The following is a 27,374-nucleotide window of genomic DNA, read 5'->3' on the forward strand; positions in this document are numbered from 1 at the left end:
CTGTTTCAGGGTGGCCTTTCCAGACAGAAGGACATCAGTGATAATTGCATATATCTGACCAGCAATTAACTGCTCTTACAATAAAAAAATACTTCTTCCTTGCACAAAAACTGGCAAAGATGAGTCACACCACGTTCAGGCATGGCTGTGTTTAATACAATCTCCTGGGAGGACGTGATACCAGGGCGGTTCATCCCCAATCCTTGAGAACGATGCCTGTGGCTCTTTACTGCTCCTCCATGCATCCTGCACATCCTGGGAAGCTGACATTGAACAGACTGGAGCTGGGAAACACCATCCCACTAGTGCCATAAAGTCAGCTCTTCAGCTGTGGTGGTTCATATGCTGTGAAAATGGTTAAAAATGATTTTAGCCAAATAAACTCATTTAATTTCATTAATTTCTTTATAGTGGTCAGATTTATTTTTTATTTCAAGGAATAGAGCCCCTGGGTTCTAAAGGCACAGAGCTGTTGACTTTTCTGGTATAACACAGATTCACTGTGCACCTACCTTAAAATCTGAGGGAGTATTAATCAAAACTAATTAAAGGTGCTACCATTTCAGGAATGGCTAGGGAGAAGATAAAGGAATACCACAGAGGAAACTAAAAAGTACTATAAATATTATTTATTTGCATCAGTCCTCAGACAATATTAACTGAAAACAGAGTCTCGTTATTAGATCTAATTTACCATCCATAGTAAAAGAGAATTTCTGTCCAAAAAGCTCACAACCTGAAGGGGCGGAAAAGACAGGAGAAGAAAGCGGCACAAGACATAAGAATATAACTGCTACCAGAGAGAAGGGACATTCAAGAGAGGAGAAAACTTGCTGCAGGTTGCAAACAAGTGCACAGCAGGTCCCACTCTATCACTTTTCTGGTTGAAATCAGTGTGGAGGGAAAAGCTCACCCGGGCCTTGCCAGAACCTGCCAAACCCAACAGCAGTCACAGAGCTGCAACCTTGCAACTAAGAAAAATGAAAAGCATCTTAAACCTTAAAGATGTTAGTGTATGTAAGAAATTAAAATGTCGGGGGTAATTTGTGACTACATCTAGTACATGACAAGGGGAAACACAACAGTCCTTAGACAGCAAAGTGCATCAGCTGGACCTATCTCCAAAGTAAATACACAAAGGACACAAGATTAAGTAGTGTTTGGGCATGTGTTTTTCTGAGAAGCCTGAGCTAGAAGAACATGAAGATAAAGGACTTCATAAGGAAAATGTGGTGAGATGAGAAACCATGAAAGCCCATCTGCACATGTAGTACCATGAGAAGCAGAATTTGTGATTACATCCTTAATCTTACATTAACCTCAGACCCAAGTATTTCAACCCAGATTTCCTAATTGTATACATTACTCCTAATTCGGTTTCTTCTAACCTTTGCAGGAGAGAAAAGGCTGGTTCTCCCATCAGAGAAACACAGGAAGGAGGAAGAAAGGCTTCTACCTCCAAAGGGATGCATCCATGGCCGTGGAAGGTGTTCATCACCACAACCAAGGACACCTCTTATGGGTCCCATGTGGAGCTCCCCAGCCTTGATTTCTGGTGTCTAAGGGAGTGGCTGAAGTGATATTACCGACTTCCAGCCAGTGTTGTTTGTGTTTATCTTCTCTACCATATTTTCAACACAAATGACAACCGTTAGGAGAAGTTTGAGCAAAGTATGCAATAAACACAAATTTTTATGGGGTTACTGATGGTACAGCTGCCTTCACCTCACTGCCAGAGGAAACCATGTTTAAAAAAAAAAAAAAAAAACCTCACAGGAAAAACATAAAGCAAGGTTTTGCTCCGTTCAGTATGACTTCTGTAATATTAAGAGTTGTATTTATTATTTCATTAAACTTCAGTAACGCAATTATGATAACATACATGCCATGGTTTATTCTGCAAATCAATCATATGGGAAGAAGTCCACTACACTGTGGAATATCTGTGGATCATGCAGGGTCAGTTTGTGGCACATCTGTCCCCAAACACACACAAAAAAAAAAAAGATTAAAAAAATCATCAGCAATTTGCTAAACACGTTTATAATGATAGTATCAAATAGGAATGGAATAAAGTTTAGCTCCTTTCCATTCCTCAATTTATACTCATATTGACATTCATTTTCTGTTCTCTAGTAGATCCATTGGTGCTTGGACTTTTCTCTGCTTCCTGTACAGAGGAAATATCAGCTGAGGTTGCCTATTACTGCTGTGAACATATCACAGCACCCAGGTACTGTGGGACCTGCTTTGCAGTGAGACGCCATTGATCAAAAAGATCCAAAATCTTTCTCTGAATAAGTAAACATCAAAAAAACTGAACATGGCAGAACCAAAGGCCACGATTCTCAGCTGCCATAATTAACTGATCACCATCAACAGACCTGATTTCTTAGGGAGGCTGTCTCCTCTGACATGTATTTACAATTTCATCTTCTGTGAAAATTTAAAAGTATTGTTAACAGCTTTGTCACTGATTAACTACTTAATATCTGGAGACTGTTGATTGCTCATTTCTCCATTCTCAACCACGAGATTACCACTACTCTCTCTTGTGACACTGTCATATGACGGAGGGATGGACACTGAGGACGAAGTTTCAGACCTGTTAGGACTCCTACCATAATTTGCATGCAGCATAGATGCAATGAGTCCTTCATTTTCTGGAGCAGCACCTCCCAGAGTGTCAGAGCTGCAAGTTCTGTGCTGGTACAGGTAGGAAGCCTGTCTGAGGGAGCGCTGGAGCAGGTGACTCCTGTAGGCCCGCTGGATCACCGTGGCCGACGCTTCCTTTTGCCTGTGGCTGAGCGTAGTCGATATTGGCTCGTAGGATTGTTTTGACGGATTGGCAGCCATGAATTTCTCCTCCATTTGTACTTTCAGAGCATCCAGATCCCCAGAGTCTCCCAACACCCTCTTGGTGAAAGCAAACAAGATATCCAGGCAGTGTATCTTGTCCCCACTCACCACCGGCAGGTCCATTGCTGTGAGTTCAACTTTGTTTGGTTTTGGTACACGCAAAGGCTTAGGCAGAGCATCTGCGAAGTCTGAAACTGCAGAGAAAGTTATAAACTGAGTTGCCTCAGGATCAAACTTCTCCCAGATTTCATAAAAGATATCAAAGTCATCTTCCCCTAAAGGCTCCGTACTTTCCTCAGTAGCAGCATTGAAGTTCTCCAGAATTACAGCTATATACATGTTTACAACAATGAGAAATGATATAATGATGTAACTTACAAAATAAATAATACCTATGGCAGGTTTACCACATTCACCTATAGTACCATTTATGTTTGGATCACAGAATGGTGGCCCAGTGTTTAAAATAGGACTGAGAAGACCATCCCAGCCAGCTGACGTGGTGATTTGGAAGAGACACAGCATGCTGTTAGCAAAGGTTTGGAAGTTGAACATGTCGTCAATGCCATCTTCCATCTTCACATAGGCAAAGTTAGCCATGCCAAAAATGGCATAAATGAACATGACCAGAAAAAGCAAGAGGCCAATGTTGAACAGAGCAGGTAGGGACATCATTAAGGCAAAGAGCAGAGTTCGAATTCCTTTGGCTCCCCGGATGAGTCTCAGTATTCGCCCGATCCGGGCCAAGCGAATGACCCTGAAGAGTGTGGGTGGTAAGAAATGTTCAAAGGCTTTGCCAATGCTGGAAAGCAGTAAGGCTGAAAAGGAGGATAACAACTCATTAGAATATCATATTTTTCCTTAACTAGTAAAGAGGCTGGAATGGTAATATATCCACAGCTCAAAAATATCTGATGTTTGTTTGCTAAGCCCTACCAGAATAATTTTGAGGAGAAGCTGAATTGAAAAAATAGTTGTTGAAATCAGCAATTATGAACTATATTCTTCAGCCATCAGAGGACAATCCCTGTTGCACTAAAGATGACAAGGAACTCTCTGTTCACAACTTCAAATATCTGTATCAGTTGACACTTGATGACTGATGGTTTTCTTTGACTCTGGTTGCATGAATATTTCAGCAGATTCAAGTTGCCTTCTACATTTGTCTTCAAATACTGACACTAAGCTAAACTAAGAAAACAAGATATAATGCAATGTCATGGTTATCATTTAGATAATATAGGCATGATATGTAGAAGAAAACAAAGTGATGATGTTGTACATGCCACTCTAGAATGGCTTTTGTTTCATTCAGGGACAGAGCTACACACAGATGTTATTTTTCCTTTGTTTGAATGAAATAAATGACATCTAGTAGCACTTGAAGAGACTTGTCTTTTCTAACTGTAGTTGTTTTGGACATGGGTTTTTTTGTATTTACAATCCAGAAACTTTCTCATGAAAGAGCCATAGTATTGCTGGAATCTTACTTACCCAAGACTTGAGTCATAGTAAAGGAATGAAATATCCTTCTTCGCCTAAATGCCTGTAGCTAGGGCAGTACTAGTCATGGGAATAGTTAAATTGGCAGGAAGCTCAAATTTGTAAGAGAGTCCTTTACCCCATTTTTCCTTTGCAATACCTTCAAATAAAAACTAATATCTTTTTTGTGATCTTTTCTATTGTGTTACAAAGTGTGAACCCTTATTTTCAGTCAGCAATGCCTGAATATACAGAAACTGAATTCTATGGGTTATAATCTAATTCCATTCTTCCTATTCTATACCTACACCAGTATTCTTATTTTTCTATATATTTCAGTCATCTGTCAAAAACACAGATAACAAAATCCAACAATTGATCTGATTGAGTATTTCTTAGTTGGTACTAAATCTGTGACAATGGAAATCATCATGTAATGTGATACTGCTATGATGGGTTATTCATTCTGTATTTCAGATAAGAAAAAAAAAAGAATAATTATAAATATATACACACTTTTACTAAAGGAAATGTTTGAAATCTCATTTAATATAATCTTGAGGGAGGTTGCTTATTTTTTCCTTAAGACTTTAAAGTATTATGACTTACATTTCAATGACTATTTGCAGTTAATAAATTTTAACTACTTCTTTTTCTTTCTAAAAAAATAATAATTTATAGAGTAAAGAATTTTCAAGACAATTTTACTTACCAACAATTGACATAATAACAACAACTAAATCAAATATGTTCCAGGCATTTGAGAAATAGTACTGCCTCAGAGCCAGCAATTTCAGCACACATTCTGCAGTAAAAATGGTAACAAAGAGTATATTGATTTTGTTGAGGATGTTTGTCTTCTTTTCACTTTGCTCATAGGTTTCCACCATCATCGTGATCATGTTGAGGCAGATGAGACCCATGATGGCAACATCAAACATCTGGGATGTTAAAATGTCAAAAAGAAAACCTTGGTATCTGTTCTAGAGGGGGAAAAAAAAATACATCTGACATCAGTTATGAAAATAAGAAGCACACATCCATACATGTTCCCAACATTTCCAATTTTTATGTTGCAAAGTCACTAAGCTACAATGAAGTCGGAGAGTACAAAAATGATGCTAAAAATCCTTTCCCATCCTGGTTTTATCAGTTCCAAGGTGAATATGAAACCCAGAGATATATAAAATCCAGAGAACTTAATAAATATTTAACCCATAAAATAATTCAGTCAACTTTTTGGTGTGGAATTGACTTTAGAGCACTGTGTGAGTATCAGTGTAAAGACAATATGAATAATTTACATGCAATATATAAATATATGCATTTTTCAGTGAATTTGTTGCATTTTTACAATGCATTTTCCCAGTGAAGAATCCAGTTTACCAAAGGTCTTGGAATGGGTTTTTGAGGTTTCTTGGATCCCAACTTTTTCATTGCATTGTAGTATTTTTTCTGTTCTTCTGTCATAAAAATATCTTGCCCACCTAAGTATACAAAGAAATGTCACTGTTATTTGGTGAGAAGCAAAACTAGTGTGCTTAAAAAATCTAAAATTCTGGAAACTGGCATTCCTTCATTTTTTACACCTTTACTGTTACTGGCTCTTCTCATATCATTTAACTGCGTCCAAAAAAAATCAGTGGCACAAACCAGCCATTCATAGAGTAGAAGACTTGGTGTGAAACTCAGCTCACTCAGAAGGCTTGCAAACAAAAAACTTGGACAGGATCAAATCTTTCCCTGGCTTCCCATGTGCTGGGCTTACTGAATATCCAAATCACTCATCAGAGCATCTGTAGCAGACGACTTTCTAAATAACAAGCTTCTTGTCATGTTGAGTTCCCCAAAAGGAGTGAAATTTTAAGTGGCTTTTAAATGTCTGGGGAAGATCTAAGTGTTCAGGTTACAGGGGAAGAGAAAGGAGAAAGTTATTTTTTGTAACTTAATTATTAATGCTCTGGTAAATGCCAGTGAAAGTTTTAGATTCCTTCTACAGGACCTTGTTCTCTAAAGCACAGTCAATACACTTATCTTTTTCTTTTGCTGGTTGAAGTTGTCAATGATTACACCAACAAAGAGGTTCAGGGTGAAAAAAGATCCAAAGATTATGAAGACCACAAAGTACAGATACATATACAGATTGCTCTCCATCACTGGCTGATCATCTTTCTGCAAGAATGAGAAGCAACTTGAGAAATAACACACAGCAATGTGGGCCCAATTCAGAATTATCTTCGCATTGAAGCTCCTCTCAAAAATTGATTCCAGGAGGAACTAAGATTTACAGCCTTACTGCTAATTGTGGTGAAAGTAGTATAGTTTAAAACTACCAATAGTGCATAACAGAAATTTTTTTTTTAATATTCTTGACATGATTTTCGCAGGCATTGCAGAAGTGCCAGTTCAGTTCCTTCCAATAAGAACAGGAGCTGTAAATTTTTCAGTACAAGAAAAATCAACCAAACTATGTAGAAGTCAAATTCCAAGTTCTTGCCATCAAAATTCTTAACCTATATATATTGCTGTTCTTTTTTTTCTTCTTATCAAAAAATTTTCTGCGATGGCTATTATGAATTTAAAAAAAAAAAAAAAAAAAAAATTGGAAAAAACCCACAACTTTTCAAATTGAAGAACAAAGAAGAAAAACATTAAACCACACACAAAACCATATCAATATATGAAAATAAGTATTCAATATATGAAAATTAGTATTTTAATTTTTATGTATTATTTATATTTTCATTTATAATATTAGCAATATTATAATATTAAATTACTTTTAAAATTATTTTATTCCTTTGAACTCCTGATGAAATTAAGACATCCTCTACATTTCAGTTTCTTTTCCTACTAAGTCATACCACTTTGTTCTATGTAAATGGGTAGATCTAGAGCAGAAACCCCTTCCCCATTGCAACTGAGGAGCTTTAGGATACTATGAGTCATTTGCAGATTAAGTGTTTGTATCATCTGACAAAAAATAATTACTGGTAGTATTTAGCACAGACAAATAGCAGATGTAGAAGGGCAAAATGAATACTGCATTTGCAGAAAGCAGTAGCATTCACAAAAAATATGGTTTGAATACAATGACTGACCTCTCGTGAATCTACTGCTGCATACATGATGTCCATCCAACCCTTGAATGTTGCCTGGAATGAGAAATTACGGAAAATGCGTTGAACTTTGACCTTAAAAGTCTTCACATAATTTGCAATATCTGAATAACATCCACTGAACCAAAAGACGTTGCTATGTTCACACGTACAAAGCACCAAGCTCTGGCTGATGCTGTGAGTGGCATTCTCAGCCTTATTAGGATATGAAAGCTCTCAAGGGGAAGACAGAACACTTTGTCCTATGATTCTGACAGAGCAAAGCTTCATCAGCACAGCAATAAAGGCCATGCAAGTGTCATGGCTGAACAAATCCACATTTTGACAGAAAAGGTCACTATTTGTCCCAGAATTCCTTCTGAGATGGACTCCAACTCTCAGGATCACGAAACTGGGCTGCAACAGCACTTGCCCACCAAATGTTCCTTTATCACCTGGAAAATCACAGCAGGGTCTCATCTGTCCCCCTTTTCCCATTTGTGTACATGAACAGCCAGCTACAAGGGGAGAGGAAGCTGCAGGATCTTTCACTCCTTGCATCACGCTCAGAGATGAGTTAGGAATTGACAAAAGGTCAAGCACATCTGACAAGGTGCTGGCTACTGAGGACAAGCAGCACTTACCACCTGAAGAAGAGCCAGGTAGCCAGAGCCAACATTATCAAAATTGACTTTAACGTTGACCCAGAATATTTTTCCGGTACTGTTATACATCTCACAGTCTGTTTTGTTATCGATATTGCTTATCATGGCATTTTCATCTGTCATATTGATACATTTCCCAAACTTCCCAGCAAAGAGGTTCACTCCCATGATGCTAAAGATGAGCCAGAAGATGAGACAGACGAGCAGAACATTCATGATGGAAGGGATGGCTCCCAGCAGGGCATTGACCACAACCTTGGATGAAAAAGGAGAAGAAAAACATGCTTCAGAAAAAGGATGAGCCCAGATATCTGTAAGCAGTCACTTCGTCATCTCTCCAAACAAAAAACTGATGTCTTCCATGCAAAGTCACAGCTGGCAGGGGACCTTGAACAATATCTTTAGTATCTATTAGGCTTTCAAAGCAATAGTTGATACTACTTGGTCTGTTGTGAGACCCTACTACCACTAAAATGTAAGTCTACACTTTTTTTTTTTACTTGCCCTTGTTTTTAGAACAGGACATAGTCCATTTGTTTCTTTGTTTTAGACTTCATTAACATAAAATTTCTGAATTATTTATCCATGAGCACTAGCTCAGAGGACTGTTTTTAAGACTGTCAAAAGTAGTTCTTAAATGGACCAGTACTAATTCTCCACCAGTAATTTGCTTCATTTATTTTTAGTGGATTATGATTGTGTTTGGGGTCTACAACCATAAGCCAGGTACATTTTCAGTGCTAGGTGCTGCACCACCACAGAAAAGTGTCTGTGCATATTTTAAATGTATGCTAAGACATAACAGATTACTTCAAAAACTAGGTAAGGGAATGGTGGGAACACTTCTTTGAGTTTTGCAGTGAAGGGAGTGAACTCATCTATGAGGCAACAAAGATGGACCAGCAGAAAAATTCTAAGGCTCTGTGAAGGTTTTATTGGAGACTGTGCCACACACATTCTTCATAGCAAGACAGAAAGTGTGATGTCATCTGTTTCAACATCAAAATTTACTCCAGATATGGAAATTCTGCTAATTAATTTGATGACATTTCTCTCTGTCTTCACAGTGTCGAGATTGCAACCACAGAATTTTCAGTCTCACTTCCAGAATAAAAAATAATAAATAAATGTGCTCTTTTGATGGGAAAAGAAAATCTAATGTTTCAGAGACAAACACTTTTGTTTTCTGAAAGAGCTCTATTTGAAACAATAATTTGAGCAAAGTACTTTTTAATAGGCTACAGTTTTTGTAAATCAATCCGGTAAAAAAACTTTCAAAATTGAAGTGACCCTTTCCTCTGAGTCAGTTTGCTATCAGATTTCAAAAATTACGATTGTGCTCACAGTTCTTATTCTCTACTTTATTTTTGCTTGCCTCAGTAAGACAGGGACACAAGGATGTCTAAATAGCAATGGAACAAAGTTCCACCTAGGCCAGTTTAATTTCAACAGCACTTGGAGCAATCACTCCTGGAAAGTCTATAAGGAATGCCCAAGTATAGAAGAGTACAACCAAGGGTCTCTTTAAAAATTCATTTTATAGATCCTAAACTGAGCTCAGGGTGAATATATTTTCATGTTTTCAAGAACAATGTGTCCCAAAGACACAGTGATGAGTCACAAACCTGTTACATGCTCATCAGTTCTAACAAGCTTTAGTTTGCAATCAGTCTTACCCTCATTCCCTCAAACCGAGACAGCGCTCTCAAGGGTCTCAGAGCTCGCAGAGTCCTGAGAGATTTCATGGGCCCAAAGTTACTTCCAAAGAGGTTAATCAAAGAGACCTGAGTGGGAAGACAAAGGAAAAGTTTTAGCAATGTCCTGTCACCTGTTACCTTTATTTCTATTTAAAAAACAAACAAACAAACAAAAAACAGCAACAAACAAACCCATGCTTTTGGTGCCTGGAGTACAATATCCTGTCGCCATTGCTACAGGGGTTAAGGGCACTGCCTACTTTACATCCAGAAAATAATCAGGGACTCTGCTGCTAATGCTGTGTAGGAACAGCAAAGGCAGAACTCACATCTACAATGAGAAAGTCCAGCCAGCACCAGGCATTGGTGAAATACTTCTTGAAGCCATAAGCCACCCACTTCAGGAGCATCTCCAGAACAAAGATGAAAGTGAACATTTTATCAAGAAATCCCAATATGGCTTGAATCCTTTCTCTCTTATGTATATGGATGTCTTCAAATGCCTGAAATCATAATAAATATAGATAAATGGCAAAAATCAGAAATTAATCTTGTACAAGACTCAAGCAAGACCGAGACCCTTTTATCATTCAATTTGATTTAATACAGATCTGAACACCATTTGTAACTCAAATCTGTGCCAGCAGATAGAAGTATAATTCTCCCTGTGCCTTCTTTTTCTTTTTCTCTACATAATACAGCCCTGTGGATGCATCCTTCCTGCACAATGAAATCCTAGGAGGACTGTATATATTTTTGAAATTTATAACATTTATATATTGAAGAGAACTAAGTATTTTTTTTCCAAATATTTAAAGTCACTTTTTTGTTTTAATGATATAAAATCTCCTTAATATTTCACAATTGTGACATAACTTCCTGAGAAAAATCCAGTATACAGCCAGAAGAGAAACAGCTTCTGAGATTCATATATTCTTAGCTTAGTTCACATTCTCTTATAATTTTAATAATATCAATAATAGATTTGCAATAATTAAAATGGTGAATAAAAGACTGCTGTTTGAAGACTATTCCCTCTTTATGAGTTCAAAGATATTCGCTTTGTTTGTTGCTAAGAACAACTTCTCCGGGTGCAAATTAAAGCCAAAAATCCTTCATGAATACGTGAAACTGTGCTGCACCAACCAGGGCTCCACTGCTCAGAAGAATCATGAACACGATAAAGGATTCAAACCAAGAATGTTCAACAATCTGGTAGCAGGTTTTCCTCAGATTCCACCAGGTTTCTCCTCCAAACTTGACAGCACTACCCAGGCAACAATGAAAGTACCGAGCACAACCTGAAAGTGAGAGACAGCAGTGAGTGCAGGGAAGGAATGCACATGGATGGCCAGGAAACTTCTGGGAATAAGACAAAGTCAATGGTCACTGTTACTGCATTGTTGTTGCTGGTTTTCTGTGTTTTACCAAGAAAAAAAAAAAAAAAAATTGGGATACATTTAGTTGAATTTGCCTTGTAGCTCCTATTTATATACACAGTAGGTGTATGTAAATAGGTTGAGGTGCTATTTGGACAATTTTCCATTATTTCAAGATATTTCTGAGACACTGAACAGGCTCTCACTGACCTGCTGTTGGGGCACAAAAAACTTCAAGGCCGTGGGAAGAGTCTTGATTTTATGAAAACCGTTCTTAATTTCTGCACACTCTTTGAAAAGCAGAGATGAGCTGCTGTAACCCCAGCATAGAAAGCCACCAAATTTGTCAGGATAGATATTATCAAAGCCAGCATTGTTATATATTCGGGTAGGAAGAAATAAAAAAAATTACTGAACACATCCTAGAACAACTTGCAAAGGTAGATATTGTCTGATGATTTGAAAAGAGTCCTCAAATCATTGGATGATATTTAAGGTCCTTTCCAACCCAAGTCATTCTATGATTCTCTAATCATCACCCTATAGAAATTCAAATATTCTTAGCAGCTTCTTTTGCTTATTTCACTCCTTTTCTTGAGATTGTTCATGAAATGTTATTCAATGAATACTTCTACTGCTGCAAAGTATTGATAAATCTAATGTGCCAAGTGACCATTGATGTGTGAGACCTGATCCCACACACCTCTCTGATGTGACTCAGCTGCTGTTGAACTGAGTGAAATTCATCTCACCTCACAATCCTATTTTTTGGAGTGGGGTCTATGCCATTGCCCATGTCCCACTTGGAAGCAATTGGCTTTTTGGGGAAAGGGTTTTATTTTTCAGGTGTCCCAGTCTCTGTGTTGACCAGATTGGGACAACTATTTAGCCTTTTTTCAGATAACTAAAATTAACTGAAAATGATCAGACCCTCTTGGCTCAACATCACTAGAGAAACGAGTTTTCCCTCTTCTCACTTCCCAGAAGTGAAACCATGAGAGTCTTACCTTCTGGAAAACATTGTTCTGGAGTCTTGAAGTCTTCAGAAAATTCTGGAATCTGTTTTAAAACATCTTCGGGATTTGCCAGATCCACTGTGCTGACTGCAGAAGAACTGAAACTGTCCAACTACCCAGCACAGTAATATCAGTTATTGATTCTTTCTAATTCAGGTCCAAATGATTAAATTAATCCATGAACAAATAAAACTCAAAATTAAAGCTTTGTTATGTACTAATATTACAAGTATTGTTGGCAATTGAATACACTTTTTGATTTTAAAAGATATTAGCTTAGAAGTACCAATGTGTGCATTCAAACAGAGGCCAAACCTCTATAATTCCAATATCTATCTACATGAACCAGGTGTAACTGCCTAATTGGCTGGGAAATTGAAGAGCTTTTAAATTGCGTATTAGCGAATGTAGTTCTCAAAACAGAAGAAACTATTTGGGTTAAAACCATGAAATCATGGAAAGACGCATTCACACAGGACACCCAGGTAAATATATCCGTTATCTTGCCAGGAACTGAGAACCCATGACAGTATTATGAAGTAGTAATTGGATCTGTATTCTTCAGTTACAATGCTTTTTGCCATCCCATTAAACCAAAGACAATGTGTTATGAGTCAGCAGTTTGTTAGCAATTACTTACTCTATGCTTTTGTTCTTTCATATTTTCATAATGCTGTTTTTTACTTCTTTGAATGTATTCTACATTCAAAATTATTTTAGATGCACTGTAAACTGGTAACAATGGTCTTTAATGACATAGAGAGAAACTAATTTCAAGCATAATGTTTCTTGAATCCAGGTCACAGGCAGACTTGATGGAATTTCCCACATGGAAACTTATCTCTCCTTAATTATTATTATTTTTTTAAATCCTCCTTTTTTTGTGGAGTGAGAATCTAATAAGTGGAAGGTATCAGAGAGTATTTTCTAAATTATTCATAATTACTACCAAAATTGCATCATACTCCCTCTCTTTCCTCTACTTATATTTTTCTTTAAAATAAATACCTAGAAACTGTTTGTTTTTGCTCACAGCTCCAATATTGGCTCTTGTCCTGCCAGATCAGGTACTGCAAGTTCAGAGCTGCTTCTGTCACTAAACTTCTCTCAGGTAAACCCCTGAACAGGAATATATATTCCTGTGTTTGACCAGTATTGGAGAGTCAACATCTCTGGGGGTAAAAAAAAAAAAAAAAAAAAAAAAAGTTACCTCTTTTTCTTCTGGTGTTGTCAGTACTTCCTTCCTGTCCTTTCCTAGACAGAGCACACTTAATTCTTCAGAGGAAAATCCTGATCCTTTACTCCAGCTGCCTGAATTTTTTGCTCTGTCTCCTCTTTGCCTCAGCTGATTTTCATCCTGAAATTAATCCGTGGATTAGAAGGGCTTTCTTTCCTTTTGTTTCTGTATGCAGAACATGCATTTTTGCTCTTTTGTGCAAATAATACCAAAAGAGTTGACATTATTCATAAATATTTACATTAAAAATTCCAAGTTCACCAAGGACTGCCACATTTATTTGAGTGCCCCACAGCATGCCAGCCAGAATTCCTGCAAAAATTTTCTTCTAACACTATGAATGAAAGAATCTTGATTTTAAAAGGCTCCAAGTGATGATTTACCCTTGCTGAGAATATTTTTACTTTTGGTTCTAGTTCAGAACTTTGTAACTCTGGAAATGGATCAACGTATCCCACCCTGTCCTGCTGGAGATCATCTTCTCCCGCACATCCATCCTTCCCCCTCCCTCCCTTCATCTCTCTCCACAATTCTGCTGTTCCAACACAAATAAAGAAATCCATTACCTGTTTGCTGCATTCTGTGTCAGTAAATGTGCTCAGTTTATCATCATCTTCGAAACCCTCACTTGTATTCTCTGCCTCAGCAATAGGGACACAAACAAATACGTTGGGGTTTCTAATAAAATCTTCAAGACCTGGGCATTTGTCCCTGTTTTTCTCAATCCATTCATTATTGTAATTCTCTTTACAACTTTTTGTCTCTTCGCTCTTGAACCCAAGTGAGTTCTGTGCAGTCAATTTGATTTTCTTCTTGTGCACTTTCTTTATCTGCCTGAGCTTCCTACAACAGGCATCCCACGTCACGCTCTTGACAAGGTGGACTCCCTTGTGGATCCGAGCGAAGGCAATCCGAAGATTGTTCATCTCTCCATCATCCTCTGTTGTCTGGAGACTGTCAGCACTGAAAGAACTCAGCAGCAGAGCAATGAAAAGGTTGAGAACCTGAAAGCAATTGAAATAATAATAAAGCATTTAAGTCTGGAGACTAGCATCCGAAAATCTGCATTCTAACTTTGAAGAACACAGATGCTACCAAAGTTCAATCTCTCCTGAGCAAAACCAAACAAGGTGATAAGGAAATGACAGTGACAGATCACATTATGGTTAATGAAATCAACTTCTCTGTCAGAAAGTTCAATGTTCCCATTCCTCTCTTCTCTGAAAATGTAATTTAATCTACAAGAGAAGACAGATCTGCATGCCAAATGCATTATTTGGTGAAAGCAACTTTTTAAAGTTTAAAGTAGTAACATAGACTCACATCTTGTCAGATTAATAATTGTCTTTTCATTCTTTAAATTTGAATTAAATCAGGCCTCCATGGAATTACTTCCAAAATTCTGTGAGATCAGATTCAGGCCCAGAAATTTCCTCAAATCTGCCACATTATCACAAAAATCAAAACCAAGAGAAGCTCGAATTTCTCATTTTTAAAATGAGAAACCTTCAAACAATTTTTAAACCTCCATTTGTTTTTTGTTTGTTTGCTTTTGAGGGAATGTGAGAATTTAAATTTTTCACTAGTATTTTGGTTTCTAATGGGATTTGTGTACCTTAACTTTTATCATGGCAGAACTGGGCAGATAACATCCCTGAGCTGTCCAAGGACCACAGGCAGTGGAGAATATCCGCTCTCCAGAGATCAATTAATCCCATCTGTCTTAGTTATTGACCTTAGGCTGGAATAAATCTCAGATACCTCTCTCTGTTTCCGTGGACCATAAGCCTGGACAAAAAGTGACGGCTAAACACTGCATTGCTTGACAGTTAACACTGTGTGATATAAATCTCACTCCCAGCATTTCATCACTGACATCAATCCTTGCAGTGTGGAACAGGCAGGACATTAAATACATATTTAGGATCCAGTCACAGAACAGAGATTTCCCATAAAGGTCTACCTAGAGTTAAATATATTCAGAATTTTTTTTACAGTTAAGAGAAGTTTGGCAGATGAATGAAGAGCATGAGGAACAAAGTTACTAAAAGAAGATATTTATGATTTGGGCATCAAGAAAGGACAGCACAGGACCAAGGAAGGCAGGCTGTCCCTTATGTCCTAGCACAGTGTGTTGAGGCTGTATAGGTTATGTCATTGCAAGATCTAGCTCTTGGATATAAATATACTCTGAGATGCCTAAAAATAAACCTGATTTCTGTGGTAGCACTGTAGGTTCTGCCATTTGCCAATAAAGAATTCAGTACTTGCATGAGGTCTTAAAAAAATAAAATTGATTCAGAGAGGGACTTAAGCACTTGGCCTAATTAATTCAAGCAGGTAAGCCATAAGTCTCACTGATTATTTACATCCAAATCCCAGGATGTGAAGAAACATAGCTGCCTGTAGTGTATTTACTGCAAAGGTATTTCTTGTCACACTGCCACATGAAAAGGTCAAGTGATGCTGTGTGCAAAGTTCACAAAATGGGAAAATACCGACAGTGGCTCAAAGGTGAAAGGAAAAAGAGGATTTTGCAGACTATAACCTACATAGGTAAATTTTCCACCTGTTTTTAGGGAAGCTACCTTTTCTTATCAGAACAGCCATTAACTGGAGTCCACCACAGACATGATGAAGAGAAGAACATATTGCGAAACTTACCACTAAATTTCCTATCACCATGACCAGCAGAAAGACAACAAGACACAGTGATGGTTCGGCAACCACCATGCAGTCCCACATGGTCTCAATCCATTCTCCACACAGAATTCGGAAAATGATGAGGAATGAATGGAAAAAGTCCTTCATGTGCCAACGTAGCTCGCAGCCTTTTTTTATTTTATCGCTGTGGGACCCATAACTTCTCCCAAAAAGTTGCACCCCTACTATAGCAAAAATGAAAATGATGATTGCCAGGACGAGGGTCAGATTACTCAGTGCTCCCAGGGAGTTACAAATAATTTTAATTAGAGTGTTTAAAGTTGGCCAGGACTTTGCCAGTTTGAAGACCCTCAGCTGTGTAGCAACATAAAACATAGTGTTAGACATCAGTAGAGAGAACTCATCTTCGCACCATGCAAATCTTACAATAACCAAATTACTGATATTCACAACTATTCCAGCAATGCAACATTTGTGGCACATTAATACTTTTTAAAAGTATATATAGATATTTTTTTCTTTTGACTGGGCAACACCGCAAACATAAACTAATCACCTCCTTAAGGACCAAACTAACTTGAAACTCTGATAAATGGTTGGCCCACACATGGCAGGTGTCCATGCAATGCTCTTGATGTCTATTATGGTGCCTAATTTACACATAAAACAAAGGACCAAAATCTCAGGGACTGCGGCTATAGCACTATGAACAAAGCCTATATTTTGATAAAGCAATTTAAATCAGTCTTCAATATATGAAGTGGATACTTTAACATAATTTCACATCTCTGTTTAAATACTGTTTATTCCTGTTTGTACTCTGACACTTTTTTCTGAATTTCCTGTGCTAGTTTTTAATTATTTGCATTCGTTTTATAACATATCCCTTCTGGAATATTTTTTTCTGTTGAATACTTCTCAGTGAATTCAAAAGAAATATACTTCTTAAACTCTGACTCTAACACCACAAGGAGTTTGAGTGTGTTCCTTAAAGCCAAGACAAGGAAAAAATAAAAATAATTGGGGTAAAAAAAAAAAAATTCTTGCCTCCTAACTACAGAAATATTCTCTATTAAATTCACAAGATAAAGTTTCATACAACTGAGCATGCATGAAGCATTACCAGCCTGAAGGACCGTAAGACTGACAGGGCTCCTCCTTTTCGCCTTTCTTTCTTGTTTTGTTTGGGGAAGCTCAGTTCAATTAAACTCAGTGTGACAATGACGCTGTCAAAAATATTCCAGGGCTGCTGAAAATAGTAATAGGGATCTAGAGCGATGATTTTTAAGATCATTTCTGCGGTGAAGATTCCTGTAAAAACCTGTGACAAAGAAATAGTAACATCAGCCTGAAAGTAACCATGAATTTATCTAATCTCTAGGTCATATTTACGAAGTCCCAATGCATTTTTAATTAAAATGGGAGGATTGTTTTCTGCTTTCTCAGGAGCATGCCAAAGGATATTAAAAAAAATCTGGGAATCTTCTATATTAGAAACAAAGTTTATAAATGCAGGGTTTGCTAATTTTTAATTTTTACCATCATTTTTTATGTTTCGAGTGAAAACACACATCAACCATTTAATTAATCCAATAAAAAAGGCGCAAGCTGAGAATTTGCTTACCAAGTTGCCTATTTTAAGCATGAATTTAAAAGTAGGTGACATATTATTGTGCTCCAGTGCCATGAACAAGGTGTTCATTACAATGCAAACCGTGATGGTGAGATCAAAAAAAGGATCCTTTATGAAAGCAGACACTTTTTCTTTGATCCTCAACCAAAGTGGTGAACAGTCCCAAATTAGATACTTTAAAGCAAAGTTCTTCAGGCGTGGTGGGCATTTCTGCTGAGCTTCTTCATGTTCTAAATGAAAACGAAAATCTTTCTATCATTAGTTATCACTGAGCAAGATGATAAAATAACAACTTCAAGCATTCAAAAGACCAGAGAATATAAAGGAAATACCTCATCTCTCACAGAGCCTCCCTGCACTTTTTTACCATTCGTGTGGTTCTTACATCAGCCGATAAACGTGAAAACAAAAATTCAGAGAAAATTGGATTCCAAATTCTTTTGTCAGCACTTCCTCCAAAAGCCTTTGGAAAGGGTTTTATTTGTCTCAGACTGGTAATACAATCATCTGACAATGCAGATATTTGTGATGCAAAGGCCTCGCCATCACTTCTCATGGTCTTGCAGGATGATAGGGCAGCTGCAGCACTTCTCACCTTGTCCTCACAAGGACAACGGCTGTGTTACACCCAACAACTTTTTGTCTCCCTTGACTCCCAAGGCAGCTTGAAGAATCAGTGGTAGACATGGGAATACTGACTCTGGCAAATCTAAATTGTCTGAAATTTGGCCTTTGCTATGGGAAAGGTCACACCCACTATTTCCCAGGTGATTCAAGTTCAACACATCTGCATTTACCACAAGTAGAACTTGGGACAGGAGCCATTTTGTCTTTGTCATTTTCATCTTTTTAATCAAATCTAAGTCTCATAGCTTTTCTTTCTCCACCATTAATATTAATGAGCCCTCCAAAATACTTTTGACCCAGCTTAATTCCTGTGCAAATTCATTGACCAACTGGAGCTACCTTTAAATACAAGCACAGTAGGAATTACTCATCTGGCTTTCAGGGACCTGGAAGTTTTTTAGAAAGAGCTGAGCTGGATCCGATTCATCCTTTTCTTAATTGGGCCTGTCCTTATTTTTTCCCTCTGTTTAAATTTCATTTCTTCTCCCGCAGGCTCAATACCTACACCTGCACCCTACACCACTTATTCCGCAGTGATCACTTTGACTCAATCCTCACTCTAGGTCTGGCTCTTGTCTTCCACTAAAGCTACAAGTCCTATTCCACCCCAGTTCACAGCTGAAACTGTGCAACAAAACCCAGATCTTTGAAGAATTACGCTGCAAGGCAGAGCTCAACTGGATGTGATGCAACCATGATTCTCCCAGGAAAAAATCTTTTCAAAAATGAAGAAAAGGGACCTTCCTGCCACCCACCCTGTCCAATACCATACTTGTGGTCCAAGCTGGTAGAGCTCCTTAAACAGGCCAAAAGAAAACAGAAGTTCATCATCCTGAATAATTTGGACAGAAAATTTTCAACAAGATCTGCAACAAAATTGTCAGTCATCAAAATAGTTATCCCTGATTAACTCCCACCAAAAATTCACATGGGAAGGTAGATGAAAGGAATAAAATTGTGAAGTTAAATATTCAATATCCAAGAACTGCCACAACTAATTTTACTTGCATAATCTTGTTAATTGTTCAGTTCCCCATTCCTGTGAATCCTCTGAATTCTGCCACACAACAGAAATTGGAGGATCAGGAGAAGAAAACAGTGTCCCAGTCCTTCAGGTCAGATAATCAGAAATATCTTCCAACCACTCTCACTCCAACCCCCTTCACTCTCTGTCCTACAAAACAGGGAGGAGCTTTTTGTAAAACAAGCTTTTACTATAGGCAAAGGGTGTGTTCCAGTACATAGAGACTGTGTAACACCTTTTTTTCTAAAAAAGGTCCAAATTAACAATGACATTCCAAACTACATGACTACAAATCTCTGCTAATCTTTAAGAAATGTGTTTTGTTCCTTCATGGTAGCACTACTTTAGGGTTGAAATAAACTTAATGAGGAACCACTTACCCTCCAAGACACTGGTAATTATGCTGACTACGCTTGCTGCCCTTTGTCTCTGAAGAGCCTCATTAAAGTACTCCACTGACAGATGAGGAGGTAAATGCATCGTGCTGCTCTCATCATGCACAGCTGGCTGCTCAGAGAAGTAAACACGATTAGGGAGATACCACGGGAGTGAAATGAGCCAGGATGTGATGATGGGTAACTGTGAGAGTTAATAGGAATGATGACATGCAGCCAAATAAATGTATGTTTTTACAAGATGTAGTAGTTGGTGAGATTGAAGGTCCTACTCTGTCATGGGGCTGCAGTAGATGGATCCTGCAAGCACAGCCTTGGAAATGAGTGCATGAGGGGAAATAGACCTAGGAATTATTCAAGAGACTAATGACATAGGAGAGAGGTGAAGGATGAATAGGGCAAAGTGGGGAAACTTACAGCTAAAGCTGCTGTGTGATACTAGAGGGGCTACAAACAAAAACAAAAACAAAACAACCCCAAAAACTCCAAAAAACAAAAAAACCAACCAAACAACAACAACCCAACGCCCCCCCCCCAAAAAAAAAAAAAACCCAACAAAAAAAAACCCTAAACAACAACAACAACAAATCACAGGTATTATTCAAAATTACACCCCTGGGCAGCATTTAGGATGAAAAGACTCTTGGGTCACTTGTAATTTCAGCACTAGGAACCTCTCAAGCTATGTTAGTACAATTAATGAATAGCAGAAACATAAGGTTTGCAACAGGAATGCCAAAATCTAATTTTCAGGGAGTATCAGGCTATTAAAAAACAGTTTCTACAGACAACTGAAAAATTCCCACTTCAATATTCTTGAGATCACATCACTGTTTGCCATTAAGGTGAAACTCTTCAAACAACAACAAAAAAACCAATCCCGCCGCTGACCGACAAACCACAACATAAAGCGTATATTTAAAATATTACATCTTTCCTTACCCGATCCCCCTTTCCCGGGCCTTCCATGACTGGTGGAAGCGTGGCTCCTTCAGAGGACACCGGGTCCTGGCTGTGCACCCTGCTGCTCCCTCCTCCCATCCCCGAGCCCACCCCGAGGTGCTCGTCCGCGCTGTCCCCCTTGCTGCTCCGCGCCCAGTTCGGGGTGCCGGGGTGGGAGCTGTGGCCCCGCTGGCTTTGCAGGCTGGGGCGTCTTCCCATCTGTGCTCCTGACAGGGACCAGCACCGGGGTTTGTGGGTGTCCTCGCCACCGCAACCCGCTCTGGAGCCAGCCTCGGCGGCGGGGATTTGGAAGTTGAACACGCTCCCGTGGCTCAGCCGGCGCGCAGCCTGGCTGGCTCTGGGGCCGTACGCCAGGCCCAGGAGAGACTGGAAGGCCAGGGAAAGCAAAACAGAGAGAAAGGCATAATATCACAGAGAAAATCTGGGGAAACTGTGAATTATTATTAGAGCTTCAAAACGTATACGGTCAGCCGCTGCAAGTCCAAAACTCATATTTGATTTAGATTTTTTTGGGATGGATTATGTTTAGGTTCTCAATGGCAGATAATAAAACTTTATGGGCTGTACCAGCTATTTTTGAGATAAGCTTCACACTTACATTTCAAGTATGAAATTTTTCACAGAGAATGATGATATAAAAAGCTAAGTTCTGCCTGTCATCCACTTGTTTTTATTTCTTATTGTTATAGAAAATTTATTTAACTATTTTAACTCTGCTTTCATCCTTCATTTACAGTACTTCCTTCTCAAATTAATTTCTACATCTAATTCTTCTTTATCTCCAAATTTGTTTCTTTTAGATACTTAAGAGTGATCCATGTTTGTAATGGCATTTTTATTATGCTTTCAAGCCATTAATTTTAAATTAAAGTTAGAAAAGCTGTAAAGATCTGAGATTTAGAGAATAGATTACCAACTTTCGTTGACTGTCTGGGAGCTGTGACTTGGGGAATTCTTCTCCTTCTTCATTATCTTCTCTCCCCAGTGACTTATTTCTCTTTTTCCTGTTGCTCCTTTCTTTGATATCTTTGGGTGACAGAGAAGAAGCTTCAAAGGAGCTAAGTGATGGGATATCAATATCTTTAATACCCAGAGACTGAAATTAAAGAAAAACATGCATAATATTTTTCTGGGTGCTTTGAATAAAAGCAGAAAGAAAGCACTTCTGTGCTCTCTATTATTATTTCCTGTTAACAATTTGTGTTTCACAAAACTCGTTAAAAATCTTCAAATATATGATAATGCCAAAAGAAAGAGGAGTGAGTTTCCCCAACATATGGAGCAATGAACAATTTGCTGTTTGCAGTGTGTTATATGATCACATGTACTGGGCCTGCCAGAGGCAAAATAATCGCATTATAGCTCCAACTCCTCCATATGGCAAATTTGCTTACAATAAAAATGCTCATTTTGAAAATAATGCGGTAGAATATATCCTTTCCCCAAAATAAATGTTCAAACCACAATAAAATTCTTTCTTTTCACTGGGGTCCTTGGGACTATATTCACAGTGTGGATAATTTTCCTTCCCATGCTGAATGTAGTGTGCTATTTTAAAAATACAGGAGTATCTTGTTCCAGAAACTTCTGTGCTATTTAAGTTACCAAGAGACTTTTCATTCAACAGCAATAGGTTTTGGCTCAGATATTAATCCAGCAGAATTACTGTATGTTTCTTTGCTCAGCAGCCCAAAATAGAATAAAAAAGAATTTAAAAACAACATTTTCTTTTGGAAGCTGCTGGTTGATGGAATTTTATGTTTTCCAGACTTAAAAATACAGCTTTTTCTTAAAGTAACATCAACCTTTAATGCTTTTTATCCAGAAGAAAAGAGTAATTGTTTCACAATAACATACACAGCTGAACAAGGAGTTGTTCTGCAGCTCCAGGAATCACTAATTTCCATAAGTTATCAGTTGCTTTTGTTTCCATGAGCGGTTTTTATATACAGCTGTACACAGGGAGTGATGCTTTTTCTTATGTCTGGTTGGGGCTCTGAGCAGCCTGGCTTAGTGGAAGGCATCCCTGGCCATGGCAGGCCCTTGGAATAAGATGAACTTTAGGGTCCCTTCCAACCTAAACCATGCTGCGTTACCAAAAATAGAACACTGAGACAAGCACTTGCAAGAAATAATTTGCGCACCTCTTGCTCCTTCTGCAGTAATTCCATAGCTTCCCGAAACTTTCTTTCCTTTGCCTCGGTTTCAGCAATGGTGGCCTTGTTTTGGTCCTCGTATGCCATTGTTACTACAGCCAGAATCAAGTTGACTAGATAAAATGAGCCCAGAAAGATGACCATCATGAAGAAGAGTACATACACCTTCCCAGAAGCTCTGAGGGTCTGCAAGCAACACACCCCAGAGATAAACATTACCACAAAAAAATACCAAGTAGGCTTTCAAGGTGTCTCTGAAATTCTTTAGAAGAACTGTGCTTCCCAGACACAGTGCTTCAGGAAGCTTAAATGGAATTAGAAATTTCTTTGCTATTCTTCCCTGTCTTCCTGCCTCCTCCTTTACCCTCACATGTGAATCGTTGATTGTATATCCCATGGGGACAATCGAGGAGGCATTTTTACATTTTTAAAGGACAGTAAAGAACCCTTTTAGGACTTTTTTTTCCAAGAGCAGGGTGACAAGGCTGGGAAGCACTTCAGCATCCCTTTTCTAGCAGTCACAGGCTGAAGGGAAGACGTGGGCTTGATGACTTGCAGCTATTGCTTCTATTTGAAGTTTCTTATCCTCTCTATGCATTTTCTGCCTCAACTAATGAAGACCAGTTCTGAACCATGCACAAAACTGGTACCTGTTGGTACAGACGCTCCCAGTAGTCCTGGGTCATCAGGCGGAATAAGGAAAGAAAAGCCCAGCCAAATGTGTCAAAACTGGTGAAACCATAATCAGGATTTGGCCCAATTTTACAGCATTTATAGCCAGGAGGACAGACCCTAGAATTAATAACAAAAAGTCGAGCTCTTATAAATGTGCAGATTTCAAGGAAAAATTCAGCTTTATGTAAGAGTTCTGGTTATGTTTCAGTTCTGCTGTTCATTAGATTGCAAAACAATTTTCTACTCCAGGTAGTATTGGCTGGAAGGACGGATGGAAAAAGCAGCCCCCACAATATGGAAACAAAGGAAGAAAACAGGCTGGAGTAGACCACCATCCCAGGACAACCCCCTCATCACCAGTCCCCACCCCCTGCACCTCACTGCAAAGCAGCCACGTCTCCCTCCTTGCCTAAATCTACCCTCCAAAATTTGTGTTCTGTTCTTCCAGTTTAATACTCATGAGCCTTCACAGAGAGGAGTGTCTGTCCTGCATTATATCCTAGATATTTCACATTTTAAGGTCTCTCATACATCCAAGGGAAAGAGAAAGACAACACTTCAGGAAAGTCTGAAAGACTTACTAGACCTGAATAAGCCAACGACAAGTTCATACTCCATTCCCTACAAGACTTCTCTGAGTGTTTGCCATGCTTTTTTTTTCTGTGTTCCTGTTTCTGCATTCAAGGAAAGCTTGGAATTTCTGCTTTTGTCTCATACCACTGAGCAAACACAGGAGCACTGAGGCAGAGAAAACTTCCAAGGAAGAAATAAACTGAAATGCACTCACCCAGCACCAGGACCACACAGCAAAATATCCACAGTACCCTTTTTCCTAGCAAAGTCATCTATTAAAAAAGGGAAAAAAAAAAAAAAAATTAAACCCAGAGCACTTTCTAGCCTGATTTTTCTATCCTTTAACATGAGTAGTGATGAGTAACCAGTGACCTGTAAGAGTGAGTGCACAGGTTTCCCGTGCTCACAGCGACTGCACCAGATTGCAGGATGCCCTGGCCTCATTTATAAACATGCATATGGTATGAAATTTCAGGCTGAAAGCAGTCCTTTAATGCAGAATTTTTGAAGATATTATCACTTTGGCTATGTCTGTATAAAAGAAATGAAAAATTGGAAGACAGGCTCAAACACAGTCACAGAATCCCAGAGAGGTTTGGGTTGGAAGGGACTGTAAAACTCATCTCATTCCACCCCCTGCCATGGGCAGGGACACCTTCCACTATCTCAGGTTGTTCCAAGCCCTGTCCAATCTGGCCTTGGACACTTCCAGGGATCCAGGGGGAGCCACAGCTTCTCTGGGAAAACATTGTCAGGGCCTCACCACTCTCTGAATAAAGAATTTCTCCTAAACATCCAATCTAAATGTTAAACCAATATTTAGTAAATGTTGGCACAAAGTGGCAGAGTTCTGGGCCATAGCAATTACCCCTCTTCAAAAATGTGTGCAAACATTGCTAGGAGTAGAATAGACCAGTTCTTTCTCCAATGAGCAACAACAACAAAAAAAAACGCTCGTTCTGAGGAGGAAGAAAGAGAAATTTGTTTGTGTAAATATCCACCACTGCTGAGCTAAACAGCAGCTTCTAACCCTGCTTAGCTGAGAAATGCAGATTTATCCATTAGGGTGCTGGAGCTGTGCCCTTTTTGAACTCTTCCCCTATTTCTCTTAGCATTAGTTACTCTGTTATCAGCAGAATCAAAGTAAAAGCTTTAGCTAATAGCTAATTGTCTCCATTAAGATGTGGATTTATTATCCCAGATGTAAGGGAGGTCTCATGACTCCCTGGTGCTTCTCAAACCTCTCCTGTGCTCATCAGGTAAGTCAGCATGATTCAGAGCCACCAGGAACCTTTGATATTGGCTCTGCCATACCATGTAAATACCACATAAAGGAATGAATCCCTGTCTGGCTACTTTCCACTGAAATTTTCCTCAGCTCCACTCCTGCAAACTGAAAAAAAAAAAAAAAGGTCTTTTTACTAAGATTCAGTGACTGAACTTCAGAGAATCTTAGTAACATATATAGTTCTCCATGTGTAAGATGGGAACTTCCCAAAAAATCAGAAAATCAGAATGAAAGCAGTCCAAAGGGAAAAAAATAAAATAAAATAAAATACCTATTTATCTATCTAGATATATATCTATAGAGATATATAGATATAGTTTTATAGAAAACTGGGCTTATAGGGCTGTACATCCTAAATCCTATAAGAAAGTCATCTTCCATGCATGAAACTTGTCTGGGCATTTTCCTTTTGGCACAGGATTTGGACAACACAAAAGCTGTGAAGCAACACAGGTTTTATATTTCTTGAGCTCTGTTTTCTCCACACCATTGTCTTTATACAGCTTCAATGTTCTGTATATACTAAAATATAGATCCTTTTACTTCTTCTTCTCCAGCACAAAAAATCAGCATTTTTAGCCCAACTTTGTCGCATCCATGGTCTCTGCCACAGTGTTGTAGTCACTGATTGTTTCCTTTTCAAGTTTGCTTCCAATTACGATTTTTACAGCATTCTGTACACATAAATCACCTGCTTCTTTTGTGAGGTCTTTTGGTAGGAGCAAGAAAAAAACTGGTTTTCCTCAAAAACCTTTTCTACACGTTCTTCCCCTGGACTTTGAAATTATTGAAGAAATCCAGTCTGAACAAATCTACCACACAAACAGCAATTCTGGGTGACTTTTCATGTATTTTCAGAGTTCCCCTGGGAAAATTCTCTTCCTGCGCAACTGCTGCTATGTCTGAACTCACTGGGAGAGATTTTCTTCGGTGATGAAAAATCTTTCTTCATGTTTCTGGCACAGTCTTTGATTATTTTAAGTCTTTTTTTTTTTTTTTTTTTTTTTTTTTTTTTCCCCACATATATTGAGGCTTCTCCTTTAATAAAAGGCTTTGCTTTGCTACTCTGAATTGCATCTTACAGTTGTTCCTCTGAGAATGCTTTGATGCATTTTCAGATCTCTGCTCCGTGGTTCCATCTCCAGCCTCAGCCAAGGTGCAAACATGAAGCACATGTACTGCGTATATCTCATTAAGACATAAGATAAGATATATTTGACATCAAGGAGTAAGTAATTTGACTTTTCAACAAATTCCTCTGTTTTAAACTGAGGAGCAGTTCTCACTGAGCAGAAAATGAAGACACATGGGCTCTTCAGCCTTTAGTAAGAGGTGAACTTTGGGGAATTACAACAGAGAACGAGATAATGCATGTTTCAGTTATTGTCATATCGTTCAAGGAAACAGATCTGGAGGTTACTGGAAAATTTGGGAGTGCTTTTTCTTATAATGAAGGGAAGGAGTGCATTCTTGGATGCCTGCAAGCTGCTCTGGCAATCAGAAGGCCATTATCAGGTAGTTACTCATCAAAATATCAGTCAAAACATCAAATTAATTCACAGCAGCGGTTATACATGTGTACATAGGTGTCTATAGCATCATCTAAAGAATTAAGGAGAAAAAAATTACCTGAATCATTAACAAACTTTTCATAACTTTCCCATGTTTTATTACAAAACTCTGTAGTGTTCCTGATGCACTTTTGCCTGAGGTTGCCCTTAAAAATCTGGAGACCTATGAGGGCAAAAACGCTCAGGCAGAAAACAGTCAGGATCATCACGTTAGCAAGTTTCTTAACAGACTGGATAAGTGCCCCTACAATGATCTTGAGCCCTAAAAAGACAATGGGAAAAGGAAAAACAGGATGAAAAACTGAGATTCAGCTATCATACTTGACTAAAGTTAAAACAATTTATAAAAGTCAAAGAACTACAGGATAATAT

General features: G+C 38.4%; 1 protein-coding gene across 1 annotated transcript in view; it reads right to left on the reverse strand.

Annotated features, from left to right (window-relative positions):
- Positions 1 to 1,874: 1,874 nt before the first annotated feature.
- Positions 1,875 to 27,374, reverse strand: part of LOC120764348 (sodium channel protein type 5 subunit alpha-like) — a 32,171-nt gene continuing 6,671 nt past the window's right edge. The window contains exons 6-27 of the mRNA XM_040088302.1: positions 27,061 to 27,264; positions 24,358 to 24,415; positions 23,546 to 23,687; positions 22,884 to 23,081; positions 21,653 to 21,835; positions 20,719 to 21,105; positions 19,762 to 19,888; positions 17,722 to 17,960; positions 17,221 to 17,418; positions 16,098 to 16,451; positions 14,000 to 14,437; positions 13,407 to 13,553; positions 12,188 to 12,308; positions 10,948 to 11,102; positions 10,131 to 10,304; positions 9,781 to 9,888; positions 8,084 to 8,359; positions 7,443 to 7,496; positions 6,372 to 6,513; positions 5,728 to 5,828; positions 5,054 to 5,324; positions 1,875 to 3,677 (exon numbers count right to left, since the gene is read on the reverse strand). Of these exons, the coding sequence (XP_039944236.1) occupies positions 2,482 to 3,677; positions 5,054 to 5,324; positions 5,728 to 5,828; positions 6,372 to 6,513; positions 7,443 to 7,496; positions 8,084 to 8,359; positions 9,781 to 9,888; positions 10,131 to 10,304; positions 10,948 to 11,102; positions 12,188 to 12,308; positions 13,407 to 13,553; positions 14,000 to 14,437; positions 16,098 to 16,451; positions 17,221 to 17,418; positions 17,722 to 17,960; positions 19,762 to 19,888; positions 20,719 to 21,105; positions 21,653 to 21,835; positions 22,884 to 23,081; positions 23,546 to 23,687; positions 24,358 to 24,415; positions 27,061 to 27,264 (5,273 nt within the window). The 3' untranslated portion in view covers positions 1,875 to 2,481. The remainder of the gene's footprint in view (positions 3,678 to 5,053; positions 5,325 to 5,727; positions 5,829 to 6,371; positions 6,514 to 7,442; positions 7,497 to 8,083; positions 8,360 to 9,780; positions 9,889 to 10,130; positions 10,305 to 10,947; positions 11,103 to 12,187; positions 12,309 to 13,406; positions 13,554 to 13,999; positions 14,438 to 16,097; positions 16,452 to 17,220; positions 17,419 to 17,721; positions 17,961 to 19,761; positions 19,889 to 20,718; positions 21,106 to 21,652; positions 21,836 to 22,883; positions 23,082 to 23,545; positions 23,688 to 24,357; positions 24,416 to 27,060; positions 27,265 to 27,374) is intronic.

Source organism: Hirundo rustica, chromosome 1, assembly GCF_015227805.2.
Source record: "Hirundo rustica isolate bHirRus1 chromosome 1, bHirRus1.pri.v3, whole genome shotgun sequence".
NCBI classification, from domain to species: Eukaryota; Metazoa; Chordata; class Aves; order Passeriformes; family Hirundinidae; genus Hirundo; species Hirundo rustica.